This window comes from Mauremys reevesii, linkage group 19, assembly GCF_016161935.1.
Source record: "Mauremys reevesii isolate NIE-2019 linkage group 19, ASM1616193v1, whole genome shotgun sequence".
NCBI lineage: Eukaryota > Metazoa > Chordata > Testudines > Geoemydidae > Mauremys > Mauremys reevesii.
The window spans coordinates 2,533,198-2,552,506 of record NC_052641.1 but is presented as its reverse complement, the minus strand read 5'-3'; the positions used below and the strand labels follow the sequence as shown (position 1 = coordinate 2,552,506).

The window sequence follows — 19,309 nt, the reverse complement described above, 5'->3', positions numbered from 1 at the left end:
TTAAAAACCAGTAGGAGAACACTTCAATCTCTCTGGCTACTCAGTAACAGACTTAAAGGGGGCAATTTTGCAACAGAAAAGCTTCAAAAACAGACTCCAACGAGAAACTGCTGAACTTGAATTAATATGCAAACTAGATACTATCAATTTAGGCTTAAATAGAGACTGGGAATGCCTGAGCCATTACACACATTGAATCTATTTCCTCATGTTAAATATCCTCACACCTTCTTGTCAAACTGTCTTAAATGGGCTATCTTGATTATCACTACAAAAGTTTTTTTCTCCTGCTGACAATAGCTCATCTTAATTAATTAGCCCCTTAGAGTTGGTATGGCTACTCCCACCTTTTCATGTTCTGTATATATATCTCCTCACTATATGTTCCATTCTATGCATCCGATGAAGTGGGCTGTAGCCTATGAAAGCTTATGCTCAAATAAATGTATTAGTCTCTAAGGTGCCACTAGGACTCCTGTTCTTTTTGCAGATACAGACTAACACGGCTGCTACTCTGAAACCACTATAAACAGAGTTGCACTACATTTATTAGAAGTGGGCTCCACCAAAAGCTTCAAATAGCAATTATAAATAAGAGTACTGTTAGAAAGGGGACTAATTTGGGGAACAGATTGCATGGCTTAATACAGCTTTATAGCTAAAAAAAAAGTAAACTGAAAAGAACCATTTTATAGGTGCAATGACACACTCTAGGATGTGAACATCAGTCAGTAAACATACCTCCGGTATCTCATCGTGCTGCAATGGGTACACAACAGAGCATGACAGTACAAGGCCTATGCACTACCCAAAACCCATTCCATAGAGCTTAGGTGGGCTTGAAGTGGTGCATAGAACTGAAGTTGGCCCTCTGCATAGGGTGGATTTCACCGTGTGTGCATATGATATACTGACTGATGAATGCAGGCCCCACTGTGTGCAACTGCTGACTTGTTGGTTCCAATGGAAGATGTCACATTCTATGTGTTTTCCTCTAAAGCCTAAATAGCTATAAAGTTTTTCTTCATCCTATACTCTGCTGACTCCTTCCTGTTTCATCAGGCATTCTAAAGGATCAGCCGGCTAGAAGTGGATGAAAACACAATTTCTTCCTTTCAAAATTAACTTGCAAAGTGATATTAGCACAAAAGGTTTTAAATAGTTGATAGGCAGGAGGTATAAAATCCCCATAATGTCCTCCCAGTTATAGCTTTTAGAACATTTTTTCATCCCTTTAGTCAAATGATCACTGCAAATACAAGAATCTGCTCATGTCATAATAATATAAAACTACATGGGATGGATCTTTGGAAAAGAGAGAAATGCATTCATTATTTTCAATATACTACACTATACAGTCAATTGGACCAGTAAAACAGTCTGAAACAGTCATTCAAACTCACATCTCCACATAGGATAGGTTATGCAACTGTACAGTCTACCTTTCCACTGCAACTCTAGTTCTAGAAGTGCTCAATCATAATAGATATACAATAGTTATACAGATAAATTACCAAAGTGTCAAAGTGTATATATATTAAAGGCCCTTTCAGAGTCACATAGTATTTTCACAATGCTACATTTATGCTATCACATTCACTGAAGTGGGGCTTTACTTGAGACGAGAGAGCATTTTATCATTCTTCACTTAACATTGTAAGCAACAACCCAAATCACGAAAGCAACCTGGAAAGTGACAGAATCAAATATGGATGCGTTTTTGCATCAACATCTTAATGCTGTCACTGTCATTTCATTTCTAGGCTGTCATAGAATATCCAACTCACACCTCCTCCTGACGCAGCAGAGAGGTGATCACATGCCAAATGTTAGTTCAGTGACATATAGCTTTAAAAACATTTGCTGTGACATTTTCTTCCAAAGCCACCGTAGTGATGCCAAGAATCCTTTTAGTCTGAAAATCTGAGCATAAATCAACTAGAAAAAGAATTGCGCCCCCAATGCCCAGCAGCTAGCAGAGCATCCTGATGGCTGCCTGGAGAAGCAGAGCAATGTGCTCACCTTTCTCAAGCTGGGACCATGTCATTCGCAAGCAGATATTGATGAATTATTTGCTTCGGCATGGTGATTTCTAATGATCGGAAACTCTCTCTCCCTCTCCCCCACTACTAACTGTACGTGGATTATTTCATAAAGATTTGACATAAAAGGTCATTAATGTACATGGGTCAGAAGTTTTAGCCAGTGCCCTGCTCCCTAGTATTACTACAACACATGGGCAGGAAAGAGAAAGGGGATTTTCCACAGATCAGAACTAACTTTTTTTTTTAAAACAATTCAAAAGAAGGTTTATACATATTTTTTTTCTGCACTGCACAGCCAGATACTTTTACAAATGAACACATCAGGAGCCCAAGCTAACCCTCCATGGTTATTCTCCTGTATATTTTACCTCTCTGAAAGAGAAAGGGTATAATCGCCCCAAATGGCCAGGGTGACCTGTGCAGACTGCAATAATATTTAGCCTCTAGACATTCAGGAGACTAGAAGACTAAAAAAAAAGTCAAGATATTCCACAGTATATCCTTAAAGATATTCAGCACAAATCCAGATTCAAAAACCATAGCTGCTCACAAATGAGAGCTATATAAGCTGTTTGTCTCAGACAAAGAGGATTTGGAAGGGAAAGCTGAGAACTACAAACGGCTCAATAGATTGCTGGAAAAAATTGTGGTTTGTAAGTCAACTGGCAACTAGATGAATGTGGGAAAGATTCAAAATGCTACTAACCAATGCTACATACTTCAAGAAGTATTTCATTCTATTAATTCAAACACCTAAACCTCCTCGGAGGATTTCTCATTCTCAAATAATCTTCTGTTCCATCCTGCAGTCTGCAAGAAGAGCTCACCTTTCTAAAATGTAGCAATATACTGTGAACAATTAACATGGCTATTAATTTCTACTTCATTATTATATCTTAATGAAACTGACCAAGATTCCACTCAGTCATGTACTGTATTTCTAACCTAAACTTTCAGCAAAACTAAAACCATACAGTTTTGCAAGTAGCAAAGATAAAGTAACAAAGTTGTGTCTAACTGGAGGGGCAATATACATTCATAAGAACACATACAATTAGTGTAACACAGGTACTCTGAAATTAAAAATAAAACCAAAACCAAACAGGACTGATCAATGCAGCAGACATGCAGGGTCTGCTAAGTAACATTAAAATCATATTGCTGGTGATTAAATATGTCTACAGAAGATATATTACGATTTCGAATATATTTTCAAGCAGACTAAAAAATACCTCATCTATTGATTATTGATGTGTTATTTGTAACTAATTAAATATTGGGAGGGTTTTCCCCTCTGTGTATAAAAATTGCACTTCTTTTCTATTAAACCAAAATATGTTAAACTTTAATTCTGTATTTCAGTGTGTATTGACATTAGGTTGCTGAACTTTGCTGGTCAAAGCTTGCAGGATTAAGTATGGCATTCCTTGCCTTCCAACATCCCTAGCACAGCAAAGATTGCCGCTAGGGAGCGCCCATCAGCACAATGTCCTTCCCGCGCTGGGCTTCAAGTCACTGCTTTACTATAGTGCAAGGATTGTTTGTTTTATTTTTTTATAAGAAAACCTGAGCTTTAAATGTCTTTAAAAGGACCTGGAATTGATTCTGGCCCATCATGACCTGAAACAGCTCAGTCCTGCAAGGAAATTTCCCATTTGACACAGCTCCCTCTGAGAGACAAAGGCTCTGCGGGCGGTGTCTGCGGAGTCAGACCATTCCTCTTCAAGTCTCTGTCTTTACTCAAAAGCCTTTTGTCCTGACAGCCCGTCCTTCCATCCCTTCAGCACTGCTGCCTCCTGCAGGGCTCCCCGTGCCAATGAAAAAAGTCTCTGCCACAAGCATGACTTGTGAGACACTGGTGATCACTCTCCTCCTGCAATAACTTCTCCAGCTCATAAAATGTCATCATAATCCAACAGTTTGGAATGCTGGCGAGTCTTCCAGAGGCGATAAAGACGGAAGTCAAAGTAAGTTTCAATCATTTGCTTCCCTAGGATGAGAACCAAAACAAAGCACAGAGGTTACCCCAGAGATGCATTGGGCAGAGCAGAGACCAAGCAGCCTGCAGCAGCCAAAAAGATTGATTCTCCCTGTTTCATGGATGCGCACAGGAGAGTCTGTCTGAGTCTCATGTAGGGACACTGCTGACAGCTGTCACTCACTCAGGGCATCACTTGCCCCATCTGAAAATAACCATAAAAGGTGTTGCCTTGACAACCCCCAAAATGAGTGATCATATTATTCATACTCAACACTGGAGAGCCCAAGCAACAGCAAGGCGGGCCCCCCCTAACAGCCTGCCGGTGCGTGCCCATCCGCACCCAGAAGGTGAGATACAGCTCTGTCTCCATGTCCCATTCTGTTCTTGGCCTCTCTGCACAGACTGCCAGCAAAGGTGACAATCAGTGGCTGCTGAGAGTCACAGTACAACTCACTCCAGCTCTGGGAGACACTAGCTAGAATGACGGCAGGGAACACGCCACTGGCCTACTGGGAAGTTATGGACCAAAAGAAGGTACAGTCAGACCTGTCAGACAGTAACAGAGGCCCTTCTCCTTCATGCTTATGAGATCTCCAATCTCCATGGCTGCAGTGAGTTTGATAAGGCAAAAGATCACTTTAGCTACCCAGATCTGTCTTTTGCCAAAGTGAAAAGTTCAGCAGAACACTTTGGGGGAAAAACGTGGACTTGGGTGGTTTCGCTACTGGGGTGAATCCTTTTTGCACCTGCTTGACTGAAGTATTTCACTAGGACAGTCACTTTACAGAAATCCTGCAAATGGAGGTGGCCAGTGTAGCTTCACAAAACCCAACCCCCCACAAAGCAGAAGAAAAACAAACAATTCTAGATTCTAAAAAGCAAAACAGAGGGAGGGGCTTTTCTCTTTTACAGCTGATTAAGGTCAGTTTGAGATGTCTGCATGACAGGTAGCCAGGGATTAAAGTGGTTACATTATGTGTCCTAGATTTATTGAGATGAAAAAATTGCAATGCAGTCTCAAGCCTTGCTCTCCTGCAGAGCCAAGAACCGCTCTGCTGGGCACCACATACAACATTTATTGTTTGCAGAAAGCACAATCTTTTCTGTTGAATTGATACAATTAACTCTCTGCACAAGGCCATGCACCACCACTGCATGGTTTTGTTGTGGATCTTAGGTATGCATTTTGAAAATGCAAGGCCCCTCTTGGCAAAATGCTGAGGACTCTCAACTCAAGTCAGTGGGAGCTGAGGATGATCTTGTTAAGGGCAAACGGGGTGAGGGTGCTCAGCTTTTTGCAGATTGTAAGCTCTTTGAGGGAGGGACTGTCTTCTTGTTCTGTATTTGTACACTGCCTAGATTCCTCCATGCTGCAGTAACACAAATAAATAGATCTAAAATATGCGGACACAGTACCACATGGTAAAATATTAGTTACATTAGGGAAGATGGGGATCAGTACAAAAATTGTAAGGTGGACAAAGAACTGGCTAAAGGGGAGAAGGCAACAGGGTATGCTGAAAGATGAAGTATTGGACTGGAGGGAGGTGACTAGTAGAGTTCCTCAAGGATCAGTTTTTGGACCAATCTTATTCAATATTTTTATTAATGACCATGGCACAAAGAGTAGGAGTGTGCTAATAAAATCTGCTGAAGGTTGGGAAGGGTCAATATAGAGGAGGATCAGATTTTTATACAGGAAGATCTGGATAACCTTGAAGACTGGAGTGGCAAAAATGGGATGAAATTCAATAGTACACATTGCAAGGTCATGCACTTAGGGTCTAATAAGAATTTCTGCTACAGGAGGAGGAGAGAGAGCTGGGTGTTGGGTCAATCACAAGACTACTATGAGCCACCTATGTCATGCAGCTGGACAAAAGGCAAATGCATCCTTGGATGTATCAAGCACGGCATACCCAGTAAAGACAGAGATGTATTAATGCCATCATACAAGGCACTGGTAAGACTTTGTTTGGAATACTGTGTACAATTCTGGTCACCCAAGTTCAAGAAAGATGAATGTGAACTAGAACAGGAGCAGAGAAGAACTACTATGATCAGGGGGATGGAGGGCCTATTTTATCAGAGGAGACTGGAAGAGCTTGGCTTGTTCAGTCTAGCAAAAGGAAGACTGAGGGGCATATGATTGCTCTCTCTAAATACATTGGGAGTAAATGGGGGGGAGGGGATAACTCAGTGGTTTGAGCATTGGCCTGCTAAACCCAGGGTTGTGAGTTCAGTCCCTGAGGGGGCCATTTAGGGATTTGGGGCAAAAATCTATCTGGGGATTGGTCCTGCTTTGAGCAGAGGGTTGGACTAGATACCTCCTGAGGTCCCTTCCAACCCTGATAGTCTATGATTAAATACCAGGGAGGGTGAAGAGCTACTTAAGCTCAAGGACAGTATTGGCACAAGAACAAATGGATATGAACTGTCCATGAACAAATTCAGGCTGCAAATTAGAAGATGGTTTCTAGCCATCAGAGGGAGGAGGTTCTGGAACTGACTTCTAATAGTAGTTGTGGGGGCAAAGAACTTAATTAGGTTTAAGAAAGAGCTGGACAAAATTTATGAGTGAAATTGTATGATGTGGTTGCTTGCAATGGGGGGTAGGGCTCAGCAGCCCTGGTTTTCAGCCAGCCACCATCAGGGGTTAGGAAGGAATTTTTCCACCCTCAGTGCAATCTGATTTATTTTAAACCTCCTTCTGCTGAAGCATCTGAGATGGCGACATCTGGAGATGGACACTGGACAGGAAGCACCAGGGCTCTGAGATGGCATCAAACATTCTCTCTTGCAGGTGCTTGGCTGGCTGATTCTTGCTTACATACTCAGGGTCTAACTGATTGCTATATGGGGGGGTTGCCTTCCTCTGCAGCATATGGGTGCAGGGCACTTGCCATGATTATCTGGGTGTCTCTCACTCAAGCACTGGTGCACCTCAGTCCCTGCTATTCTCTGCCTGTGGCACAGAAGTCTAGTCTCCTGGGGGCTGGACTATTGGGTCTTGCTTCAGTTGATGGGTTGAGTGTGCGGGTGCTGGGAGGTGTCAATGGCCTGGGATATCCAGGAGGTCAGACTAGATGATTTGATGGTCCCTTCTGATCTTAATCGCTATGATTTTGGCAATGGCAAACCACAGTGGATAACTTCAGCAAGGACAACAATGCATCCCTTGTATTTATGACTGGTTAAACTGTGAAAATCTACCAAACAGAGCAGGTGGATAGAAGCCACAAGCCAGATATTAACCATACAAGGAAAGAAACGGTGTCTACAGCCTCTAAAGTCTTTCAAATTACAGACAAGAAGAGACTATGAAAAGATGGTTCACACTCAGCTCTCCTGTTAGCATGGGCAGTCTGTTCAGAACTAGTGCTGTTGTTTAGCATCCTCTGGAGGAGAAATACTCATATGCATCATTAAGGAAAAGATTCTACTCTCAGATGTGCATGTGCTTCTGTCCTATTGACCTCAGCATGCTCTGGTAACTTACCGAATCTCCTAAGCTACCTCTGCCCAGAAAGGTCAGTATTAGTTCCACGTAGAACTGGGCAACATTTTTTTAAAGAAAAATTTATTTGAGAAAAAATGAAGTTTCTGCTGACTTGAAACTATTTGCAAATTTGACACAAAACTTCAGTCAGTCACAAAGCAGCCAGAGAAAGAGGTTCTACTTTCCCACCCCTTAAGCCCAGTGGCTAGGGCACTCACTTCATGTAGGAGCTCAAGGTTCAAGTCCTTGCTTTGGCACAGACCTGAAATGGAGTTCTTTTGAGTCACCAAACATTTTGAAAATTTCAGATTCGATTCAACCCAAACTGATTTTTTTTCAATTGTTTGGAACTGCCATCAAACCAAAACATCAGTTATTAGCTCAGCTCCTGTTACAGGCCCTTTTTGTTGATCTGCATTAGCTCTGGAGAGTGCTGTCCAGCTACAAACACAATGATGGGTACAACTGAAAGGCAAAAAAGGGGAGGAAATGTGAAAGGGGAAAAGCCGGATCAGGAGGAATTCACCTTACAAATCAGTGATAAGGTCGTCACAAAGAGGGGAAGGTTTCAGTGACTTGGCTTTTTGGGGCAGGGCTTCCGGAAGTTGAAGAGAGCGTCTTTGTGAAAGGGGCCCATGGAGGAGGCAGTGAAGCTGGAGGAGCACACCCTCGCATTTATAGCAGAAGAAATTACCTTGAGCTGAAAGTTCCAGTGGCGACTCAAAGACGACCCTATAAGGATTCATTAGGTTTTTCAGATTCTGAAATAGCTGAAATGAGACGAGATTTAAAAGTTAGTAGCTGAATCAAGAGGCACTCCAGGTGCTTCACATTAACCTGATGGGCAGGCAGGGGCAATGGGGAACGAGAGAACTCAGCACTCTTCAGAGCAGTCAGACTCAAATCCTTGGGTCAGCCCCGTCAGGAGAACAGCTGGCTCCCAGCCTGGTCGCTAGGCCACCCAGCAAGCTCAGCGAGTCTTCTCCAAATGACCATGCTTCCTGATCGGGCAGGGGGCCAGCAGCCTGCTACTTGAGCCTTGCAGTGGCAGCAGCAGAGTGGCTGCTCAAAGCATGCCATGCGGCAGCTGTGCTGGCTTCCACTTCCTTCTCTAGCTCTTGCGCTAGCCCCTGCTTCCAACCCGATTCCTGTCCATCCCAGTCTATGCCTTGCCTCCTTGCCCTGACCTTTGGCTTGGCTTCTCGCCCCTGACTCTGGTGCCAGCCTCCGACCGGTAGGTGACTCCTGGATCTATGCTCACTATTATGCTGAACTGCCACCACAACCACTAGGCAAGGTCCTGCTCCACCCATACCCCAGCAGCTCACAGCTCCTGTGCTGGACAACAGGAGCCAGCGCACACAACCACTGGAAGAATCCTGCCTATAAGGGGCAGCTGAATACGGCTGTGAGTTAGGTGCCCAACTCCCATTGGCCCTACTTCCCTTTGAATATCCCAGGCTAACCCGATCAGCCCTTTTGGTTATTGGTAGGGACAAAAGGTGGAAAAACCTCACTAGACAGTAGCACTGCTGAAAAGGGCGTGTGTGTTATAGTGGATCACAAACTGAATATGAGCCACCAATGTGATGCAGTTGTGAAAAGAGCTAATATTCTTGGGTGTATTAGCAGGTAATTGTCCCACTCAGCATGGGTGAGGTCTCAGCTGGAGTATTGTGTCCAGTTCTGAGCACCTGACCTATGGTCATGTTTAGTCTTGAGAAAGGAAGACTGAGGGGGGACCTGACAACCCTCTTCAAATAGGTTAAGGGTTGTTATAAGGAGGAGAGTGATTAATTGTTTTCCACATCCACTAAAGGTAGGACAAGGAGTAATGGGCCTAATCTGCAGCAAGGGAGATTTCAGCAAGGTTAGTTATTAGGGAAAACTTTCTATCTAGAAGGCTAGTTAAGCACTGGAATAGGCTTCCCAGGGAGGTTGTGGAATCCCTGCCACTAGAGGTTTTTAAGAACACACTGGACAGACACCTGTCAGGGATGGGCTATGTTTATTTGGTCCTGCCTCAGCACAGGGGCTGGACCTGATGATGTCTCGGGATCCCTTCCAGCCCAACATTTCTATGATTCTCTGATCTTTGTCTATGGCTGCAAGGAAGGGTCTTATGCTCCCAATTGTCACTTTTCCTGAAAGGCATTCACAGGCCAAACTGAACAGTCCCTTCCTGCCTATCTCCCACCTCTAGTACCCCTTCCTGCCTATCTACTGTATGGCCCACAGGGTGGCTTATCCTTTCAAAGACACACACTAGCCGAACTACTCTCTTCATGAGGTGAGATGTGCAGCACATGTCTGCAAAGCAGGCAAATCCTTAGAGAAGAGGGGCTGGGAAAAGGGCATCATGCCCCTCAATATTAGAGGGGAAAGCCCTTTAATCAAATATCCCAACTCTGTGCCACACCAGCTGGCCTGCCCACAGAGAGCTTCTGGCCATGGCCAAGGGCCACCTACCTTCTCCCCATTGGGGTTTCCCAGAATGTAGCAGCCCATGATGTGAATGACATTTGGCTCAGGGTTGATTTTGCTCATCAGTCGGCTCAGCCGCTTCCAGAAGCTGGAAGTAATAGGAGGAAACAAAATTACCATTTAAAATCCACCCCCTCTGCTGAGTCGGGCACCCTGGCATTGGACACATGTTGTTCAGGGAGACCAAAGTGGGACCACCCTGGAGGAGACACAAGTCTCTCTCCCTGAGCTCATTTGCAAGATTTTCCATGGAAATCTCCCCGCCTCACCTGTTCCATGCACGTAAGGTGGGCTGAACCGGTCTGCAGCAGCACAGGGCACCTGCACTCACATGTGGTGGGTTGTTGATGCTCTACCAGGATGGCACAGTACTGAGCTCCCAAAGCAGAGCTTGGTCAGTTGATTGTTGTGAATAATACTTGCTGCAAGCATTGGCATTTCCCCCCACAGAATAATTCTTTGGCCACTCACCCTCAGCTCTGCCTCTGCCAAGCAGGGCAGTACAGGTGGACTCCTCTTCCCTCAATACTGGTCCCAAACCTTTTAAATTTTACATCTTCATAGTTGCCAGGATTTTTAAATACACTTTCCTTAAACCTTTTCCCTTCTGATTTCCTCTTTTCTCCCCTTCTCCCATTCCTGACATTTGTGCTGCATGATATTACCAGCACTGACATTTAAAAAAAGACAATGTAGCATCGGTTCATGCTGAGGGCAATAAAGCAGCAGAAAGTGGCTGTAGAGAGTAAAGGCCCAGTCAGAGAACCCCAGTCGACAAAGTGAGAGACTCGAGGAGCTCAAGCTCGTCTGCTTAACAAAGAGAAGGTTAACGGCTGACTTGGACACCACCTAGCTAGCTATGTGGGGAAGGAATATTTGATAATGGGCTCTTCAGTCTAGCAGACAAAAGTGTAACAAGATTCAATAGCTGGAAGTTGAAGCCAGACAAATCCAGACTGGAACTAAGGTGTACATTGCAATAGTGAGGGGAATTAGCCATTGGAACAATTTCCCAAGGGTCATGGTTGATCTCCATCACTGACAATATTTAATTCAAGATGGGATGTTTTTCTAAAAGCTCTGCTCTAGTTCAAACAGGAATTCATGCAGGGCGGTTTTCTGGCCCATATTACGCAGGAGGTCAGACTAGATTATCACAATGAATATATGAATAAAACTTTAGCCTACCCACCCCCGTTTACATTAAATAGACCAGAGAAAGGGCACCCAGGCTTGGGAAATAACAAAGCGACTCACAGGATCATATCTTCCTCCTTCTCCACTTTGGCAAAGGTGGCAACTTTATTCTTCAACAAATATAAGTGGCCAGGACCTCCCTGCATGGAGAAGAGAGAGAGAGACGGTAGCACACCACGCTGCCCTGGCCTCAGAGAAATGGACTGGCTTTTCCCATCTCCAGTGACTAGGCTTCTGTGGGACAGTTTGAGAAGCACTGGAGGTGGAGGAGGCAGAGCAGACACTCTCCAGTCTGTGACACTAAAATCACAAAGCAGGTTGGACTTTGCTCCAGGCAGATGGATAAACAGCCCTGGCCTCCACTTCTCGTCTTAGGTGGGATCTTAGCCTCAGAGATGTTGGTTAACTGACTGGCAAATATAGTGGTCAGGGTCAGCTGTGTGGCTCACGGATGTGCAGCATTCTGACCCTATGGTGCTGAAGAATTCAAAGGGCACCTGTATCCATGTAATAAATAAGTTTTCACTCGGTCCTTACTCAGAAAAAACTCCCATTGACTTCAATTGACATTTTCTCGAGTAACAACTGAGTGAAAACTCAGCAAAGGCTTCAGGATTTGGCACAATCTGCCCAGGAGCAGCATTGGAGGCAGTCTGCACCCCCAGATCTCTCCCTGTAGATGGCCAGCCAGCTGGGAATGGAGCCCTGGCTCAGCCTACATTACACCCCTCCCCTCTGGAGCACCAGACACCCCTAGGGGAGCCATTAGAGAGCCATCCTTGTGCTCCGGACAGTGCCGGGGCTACAGCTCTGCCCAGCTCTTACACGGACACATGCAGGGGGGAAGGCTCCTTATGGCCACTGCTTCCCCACTGTGAACCTGCAGCAAGGCTGCACAAAATCCTGCCCTGAATTTGGTGTGAACTTGGTCACGTTTTCTGCTGCTGTCTCATGTGAGCACCACCCCTGGGTTCCGGGAGCACGGCTGCTACCTTAGGGACTGCTAAATAATTTTCAGCTTTCAGGTTGTCCACAAACTGTTCGCTTAGAATATTCCCTCTTTGCTATGCATGAGGAGTGATTGGTTGCCTAAATCACATGGTATTGTTTCTTCTTCCTGACTGGATGACTCAAACGGCTGAGACAGGAGAATAGTGAATGGCAACAGATGCAGTTCCCAGTATGAATTTTCAGCCAAATAGCCTCATGTGACAGACCCAAACCAGTAGGGTACAGGAGTCTGGTAGAGGGCAAATATACTGGTCACTGGATGAGTAGTTTTCTGTTCCCTGAGTGACCAGAGCAGGGGCTGCACTAGAGTAATCAGGAACCTACTAGAACAAATTAAGGCCGACAGGCTGATTAGATCACCTGCAGCCAATCAAGGCAGGCTAATCAGGGCACCTGGGTTTAAAAAGGAGCTCACTCCAGTCAGGTGGGGTGGGAGCCAGAGGAGGGGAAGTGCGTGTGAGGAGCTGGGAACAAGAGGCACCAGGAGCTGAGAGGGTGAGGGTGAGCTGCTGGAGGACTGAGGAGTACAAGCATTATCAGACACCAGGAGGAAGGTCCTGTGGTGAGGATACAGAAGGTGTTTGGAGGAGGCCATGGGGAAGTAGCCCAGGGAGTTGTAGCTGTCATGCAGCTGTTACAGGAGGCACTATAGACAGCTGCAATCCACAGGGCCCTGGGCTGGAACCCAGAGTAGAGGGCGGGCCCGGGTTCCCCCCAAACCTCCCAACTCCTGATCAGACACAGGAGAAGTTGACCCAGACTATGGGGAAGATCACTGAGGTGAGCAAATCTGCCAATAAGCGCAGGACCCACCAAGATAGAGGAGGAACTTTGTCACACTTAACACTTAAATTCTTGTAAGTTTTAAAATATATAAAACACTTTCCCCAGTAGCCACCCCTATACTTTTGAATAGTAAACAGGATACCCCCACAGATCATAGCAAACTGAACTCTGAACTTTATTCATGCACATGGGGGGAGGGATAGCTCAGTGGTTTGCGCATTGGCCTGCTAAACCCAGGGTTGTGAGTTCAATCCTTGAGGGGGCCACTTACAGATCTGGGATGAAAATTGGTCCTGCTAGTGAAGGCAGGGGGCTGGACTCAATGACCTTTCAAGGTCCCTTCCAGTTCTAGGAGATTGGTATATCTCCAATTATTATATTTTCTTATATTTATAATCAGAGTTAACTATTTAGCCAGCTCTGCTCTTGAAAGACCCAATAACATTTCTGGATTAAAATCTTCACAGTGTAAATATGAAGATTGGGGAATAATAAGGGAGACCAAGAAATTCATCTCACTTGGAAACTTTATCTGAACATTCAGGGATATTTTCCCATCAAGAAGGATGTTGATAAATTGGAGAGAGGTCAGAGAGGAGCCAGGAGAATGATGAAAGGATTAGAAAACCTGCCTTAGAGTGATAGACTCGGGGAGCTCAATCTATTTAGCTTAACAAAGAGAACATGGGGAACAAATATTTGATAATGGGCTCTTCAATCTAGCAGACAAAGGTGTAACATGAGCCAATGGCTGGAAGTTGAAGCCAGACAATTCAGACTGGAAATAAGGCCTACATTTTTAACAGTCAGAGTAATTAACTATTGGAACAATTTATCAAGGGTTGAGTTGGATTCTCCATCACTGGCCATTTTAAAATCAAGACTGGATGTTTCTCTAAAAGATCTTTTGGGGAGCTTCTCTGGCCTCTGTTACACAGGAGGTCAGACTAGATTATGACAATGGTCCCTTCTGGCCTTGGAATCTATGAATCTATCTAGTAACCAAGTATCAGAGGGGTAGCCGTGTTAGTCTGGTTCTGTAGAAGCAGCAAAGAATCCTGTGGCACCTTATAGACTAACAGATGTTTTGCAGCATGAGCTCAGGTGTGTAGATATAAGCAAGCAAGAAGCAAGCTAGAGATAACGAGGTTAGATCAATCAGGGAGGATGGGGCCCTGTTCCAGCAGCTGAGGTGTGAAAACCAAGGGAGGAGAAACTGGTTCTGTAATTGGCAAGCCATTCACAGTCTTTGTTTAGTCCTAAACTGATGGTGTTAAATTTGCAGATGAATTGGAGCTCAGCAGTTTCTCTCTGGAGTCTGGTCCTAAAGTTTTTTTGCTGGAGGATGGCCACCTTAAAATCTGCTATTGTGTGGCCAGGGAGGTTGAAGTGTTCTCCTACAGGTTTTTGTATATTGCCATTCCTAATGTCTGATTTGTGTCCACTAGTAACCAAGTGCAGCCTACACAAAAATGATAAAGTCATTGAATCACTGACTGGTATTGCTGCTTTAAGGATCTCTGATGGTGTGGGGTAGGTAAATGATAGGCAAACAGAGGCCAGGAGGCATGGAAAACCATCATTACTCTAATTGTAGAAGACACATTTATATGGATTGTGAGAAAATCCACAGTTATGTCAGCAAGGATTAAAAACAAAAATCTCAAAAGTTTGGTTGGATTGCAACATTCCTGCTCCAGAGCATGAGAAGACTCAGCAGAAACCTCTCTTTGGGCAAGTCACTCCATAACTGCTCACGGCAAGGTCTGGTGCTGGCCATTGGCAGGGACAGAAACCCTGGCCTCATCCAGTATAGAAGTTCCTATGTTCTTGTATTAACGCATACTGCAGGATGCTTTATGAAAGTAATCAATAACTATCAAGCTCCAAATCCCTGCCCCTTTGTCTGTGAGCTTCCTTCTGAAGTCAGATTGCGTGGATTTGCTAGAAAGCTGTTGAAAAGCTGCCAAACCCTGCATTTGCTGCACTAAACCAAACGTCCTTTGCTGCCATCACAGCAAGCTGAGGATGCTCAGAGGTCAGCAAATGGGAATTTAAAGATGTGATTGCTTTAATAAAAGCCTGCTACAGGCTGGCTTTGGAATATTGTTTTCTGGAGTTAATTTGTTCCTGGAGAAAATATTGGCTTTTAACAAAGTGCCAAGGGCCCCAATGCCTTTCACGTACCTGACAGAAAATCAGCATCTTCCAAATCTTGCAGCCTTTCTGATAAATGTTAAGCTTCTTCTCTATTTCCTCTGCAGAAAACAATGAAGGGAAGAGACGTGAGCCACACAGAAGGTGAAACACTGGCTCTTCTACAGAGATTTTCACTGGCTCTCATTTGTGTTTATTCTGTAAAACATCATGGGTCTGACTTTCAGAGGCTCTGAACACCCACAGGCCCCACTGATTTCAAAACAGGCCCCAGACTTTAGAACTTTGGGAGTCAGGAATCCATAGTTTTTCCCAATGGAGGCTGGATATGATAGAACACTGGATTACAATGAAACCCCCATGCACTCAGCTGCTGGAGAGCTCCCTGTTACTGTTCACATGAAACTCTGAGTGGGGGAAAAGACAAAAAAACCCAACACTCACGTACCTAGAATATCTTCAAAGGTGGCATGTTCATGATCCTGGAACCGAACAGAAAGGATGTTTCAAACCTAGGTGCTGCTAGATACTCATCATTTAAAGAGATCTCCTCATGCGACAGAGAACAATGCTACACTAGGTAAGCATGTAAGTTGAGATTCAATTAAACCAACTGGTGGTCTCAGTCAACATCACAAGCATCATTGCCCTTATGTTAAGATCCATGTGTGACAATAAACAAAAGCTTTGTAAGTTACAGGAAGCAGGTGGACTTCAAAAAGTAAATACTGCACATTGTTTGTGCGTTGAATAGGGAAATGTGTTGGGTGAGCCCAGGACTGAGGTCCACTGCAGAGATATGTGGAGTCCTGAACTGTCTAGGAACGGATCAAATGCAGCAAGGAACGGTGTAGCCTTCCAACACACAGAGCTCTGCTAATGTGCCTCGGTCCTGACCTGCAACCTTGACTCTATTCAACTCCTGGTGTCACATAGCATGGACGCTGTTCCTCAGTCCCAGCTCACAGCCCCCTTGTTATTCCAGTCCCAGGTCCCTAGACACATGCTTCTGATAGTGCCCCTCATCCTGTCCTACAGCCACCCCACTATTCCAGTCCTGGGCACCCCACAGAGCTCTGCCAATAAACCTGAATCCTGACCTAATATGTCTGCTGCCAAAATACTGGGCCTCTCTTGAGCAGGTATTTGCCAGCTTTGCTCAGTTGTGTGATCGTTCTTCTGAGACATTCTGATGCCATCTAGGGACTAGGATACAATCACTAAACTCATTTCCACATATGAGCCAACCCAACGTTCCAGTACCCAATGAACATGCAAAGAGCTAGGCTACTCACGTAGAGAATGGGGATGATGGAGGGGTCATCCCTGCGGATAATCGTTGGGATGTACTCAGCTTTGGGGACCTTGGAAGAAATAAGCTAGGAACAGAAATGAGAAATAGAAATGGGTCATGAGCAGAGACACAAAGGGACTGTGGGCAGGCACTGTACACTGGGAATGATGCTGTCTGCATCCTTATTCCATAAGAAGTCTCTGTAATCCCTCTGGATGCAAATATTTCTTCTTTCAGGTCAGAAATAAGCTGCTAAAAGAGGCTACAGTATTTCTATTCTCTCTCTGAACTGCAGAAAGCAAATAGAAGGGACCCTGGGCCCAGCTAGTCCCTCCATGTCTAGAAAACAGTGGTATGGCCTAAGACAGCCAAACACATTATGCAGTACGGTTCTGATTGCAGCAAGGGCCTTTGCTTAAAGGCACCCTCCTGACATGGCATCAACTAGACCATCAAGCCAAAATTCATAACTGGTATCTGGGGAAAGCTGGGATTCCTCCCCCTGCTGGTAACTAAAGTGAAAGCCTGCTCAGCAGGAATATCCTGGCCACTCCTCTGCTAGGCCCCCTCTAGCCCCTGGGCTCCTTGACTGCTCACTTCATCAGCCTTTTGCATCCAGGCTGTAGCAAGGGAACAGCTCAGCAAGCCAGCCATCATCAGCACTGAGGGAGGCTAGTCAGCTGCACCAGTGAAATGTTAACTAAGGAAGTGCCTGGAGCATCAGCCCAGTGACAAAGCTCAGTGGGAGCACACCCCATCGTGGCTCTGCTGACAACTCAAGTCCCTCCTGACTTAGACCCAGACAGTAAGTTAAAGGAGGATCGGGTCCCATATTTCCACTTCCTGTTAAACCTGTGGGGAGATGTCTTACCCTGACACCCCCACCCCTTGCACTAGGGAAAAAAAATCTGCCTTGGTGGGCGGTGCCAGAGAAAGAATAAAATGGAGACGTATACGGAGTATTAGCAACCCAATGGCAGGCCACAGCGGGGCCCATTCAGATGAAGCATCAGCAATGCCCTAATAATGGTGCTGCTGCCCAACTTGCCACTTGAGCAGGGGTCACACTCAGAGTTCTGTGCTCAGGTTTTGCTCAGTCAATCGTCATTTGCCTGCGTGAGGGCTAAGGAAGGACGTCAGATTTGACCCTACGTAAGGACGTCACTAAACCAGACCAGCGAGAACAGGAGTAAAGAGGAGGGAAGGCTGAAGGGCCTAGCCTATAAGAACAGGTTAAAGTACACAAATGGCATCGTGGAGCTGCACTGTACAAGTCAAATGAGGAAGGGGGGGTGTTTCTAACTGCCAGCCCTGCACGCTCCCCCTAGAATCTGAGAACCAAGCTGGATAATTTCCTTTCCATGCCTCATCACAAATGGCATCCTCCCTTGCCCCCGAGTAGCCCCAAGAGAGATCTGAAGAGCTGTGAGGCGGAACTGGAGCTTCTGCCCTTCTTCCATGAATATCCTAATCAGCAGCTGTGACAAGATGAACGAGGTGCATGGGCAAGGGAGGGTGGGGGGTGGGAACAGCCCTCACCATTATTTTTGGTGGAATAAAGTCATCTCCATCACACGCCATAGCTTCAAGTTCCTTCTCTGTTTCCCAGTTCAAGTCAAAGTCATCATCCAGAGCATAGCAGTAGTCCTGAAGATCATGGCCTGCCAGACAACAGCGGGACAGAAGCATTATACCAGGCACCAGGCCACAGGGCTTCTTGCATTCTCCACCCCATCCTGTTGGCAGGGTGACTAACTTGTTCAATTTATCACACGCCACCAGACTTACAATCTTCATTCCCAAAGTGACGAGAGTCACCACAGGGACCGTTCCAAAGGGTTCAGTGCTTCACCCCTAATCTCCGGACCATTTAACCAGACAGATAACTGGGGGCCTGACTGCAACACACATAGCCAGAGCCACGCTGGCCTGAATGCAGCTAGCATGACTATACGTAGTGGTGAAGCCGCAGCAGCATGGGCTGCAGCGCAGCCTGTACCAGCTCATCCAGGGCCCTGGGAAATGACTCGGGTAACTAGCCCATGTTGGTGTCCGGGCTGCTGCAACGTCACTGCTCCAGGAACCCGAGCTAGCTTGATGAAAGCGAGTGTGGGTCTGTCTACACATGCTACAGTCCCACACCCTGACTGCAGTGCTGACATACCCTAAGAAAGAGCAATAATGCACAGAGCTCCCTTCTTTCAGAGGCAGTTTGACGGCAGTGCTCCCTGGGACACAGAAGTGTTGCACTGCATTCAGTCACTCCGGAGTTACTCAGTCAGTGCTAGATTCAGCTCCACATGCTACCCAGACTGAGCTGGAATCCTGCGGTTCAAGAAATGATGGAGTTTGAATGGGCGAGTCGCAGGCAGGTTGTGGCAACGTGGCACCCCAGGATTCAGAGTTTCTTGGCAGGTCAAAGAAACTCATCAGACTTTTAGGACCTACCAAACTGTAATGGTGCAGCCCTCTAAAGTCACTGAGCAGCTGTCCCAGAAAAACCTAGCAGGCCTCAATCTGCTCCCATAAATCGCTGCCTCAAGCTGTTTGATGCTCCTTGGGGAAAACATACTTCAAAATCAAAATAAAATAATAGCACACTAAAGGCTAAGAATGGTTCCTGAAGCCAGCGACTCAGGCACTGTTAAGCAATAGAATCATAGAATATCAGGGATGGAAGGGACCTCAGGAGGTATCTAATCCAGTGCTTCTCAAAGTGATGGTCCGAAGACCGGTGCCGGTCCGCGGCGAGCTTCCTCATAAGAGTGTCGAGTAGGATAATAATACGGCACCGGTCCCTGGCACATTGGAAAAAAAAAATTGCCGGTCCCCCACATCAGCTAGCTTGAGAAGTA

The 19,309-nt window shown here is 45.6% G+C and overlaps 1 protein-coding gene and 1 long non-coding RNA gene across 8 annotated transcripts in view; one reads left to right on the top strand and one right to left on the bottom strand.

Moving 5' to 3' along the window:
- Positions 1 to 1,172: 1,172 nt before the first annotated feature.
- The window catches only part of NSMF (NMDA receptor synaptonuclear signaling and neuronal migration factor), a 74,777-nt gene continuing 56,640 nt past the window's right edge, over positions 1,173 to 19,309 (bottom strand). For 4 of the 7 annotated variants that reach the window (XM_039507090.1, XM_039507089.1, XM_039507091.1 and 1 more), the window contains 8 exons: positions 17,994 to 18,115; positions 16,456 to 16,539; positions 15,609 to 15,642; positions 15,191 to 15,261; positions 11,267 to 11,346; positions 9,995 to 10,097; positions 8,220 to 8,295; positions 1,178 to 4,035 (listed from right to left, as the gene is read on the bottom strand). In XM_039507090.1, coding sequence (XP_039363024.1) covers positions 3,938 to 4,035; positions 8,220 to 8,295; positions 9,995 to 10,097; positions 11,267 to 11,346; positions 15,191 to 15,261; positions 15,609 to 15,642; positions 16,456 to 16,539; positions 17,994 to 18,115 — 668 coding nt within the window. In that variant the 3' untranslated portion in view covers positions 1,178 to 3,937. Of the gene's footprint in view, positions 4,036 to 8,219; positions 8,296 to 9,994; positions 10,098 to 11,266; positions 11,347 to 15,190; positions 15,262 to 15,608; positions 15,643 to 16,455; positions 16,540 to 17,993; positions 18,116 to 19,309 lie in introns of all 7 variants that reach the window. The other 3 variants (XM_039507092.1, XM_039507093.1, XM_039507095.1) reach the window with 2 other exon arrangements.
- Positions 4,007 to 15,881, top strand: LOC120386988. Its single transcript, XR_005589993.1, has 3 exons — positions 4,007 to 4,373; positions 5,833 to 5,989; positions 15,268 to 15,881. It is a non-coding gene; the product is annotated as an uncharacterized LOC120386988 (long non-coding RNA).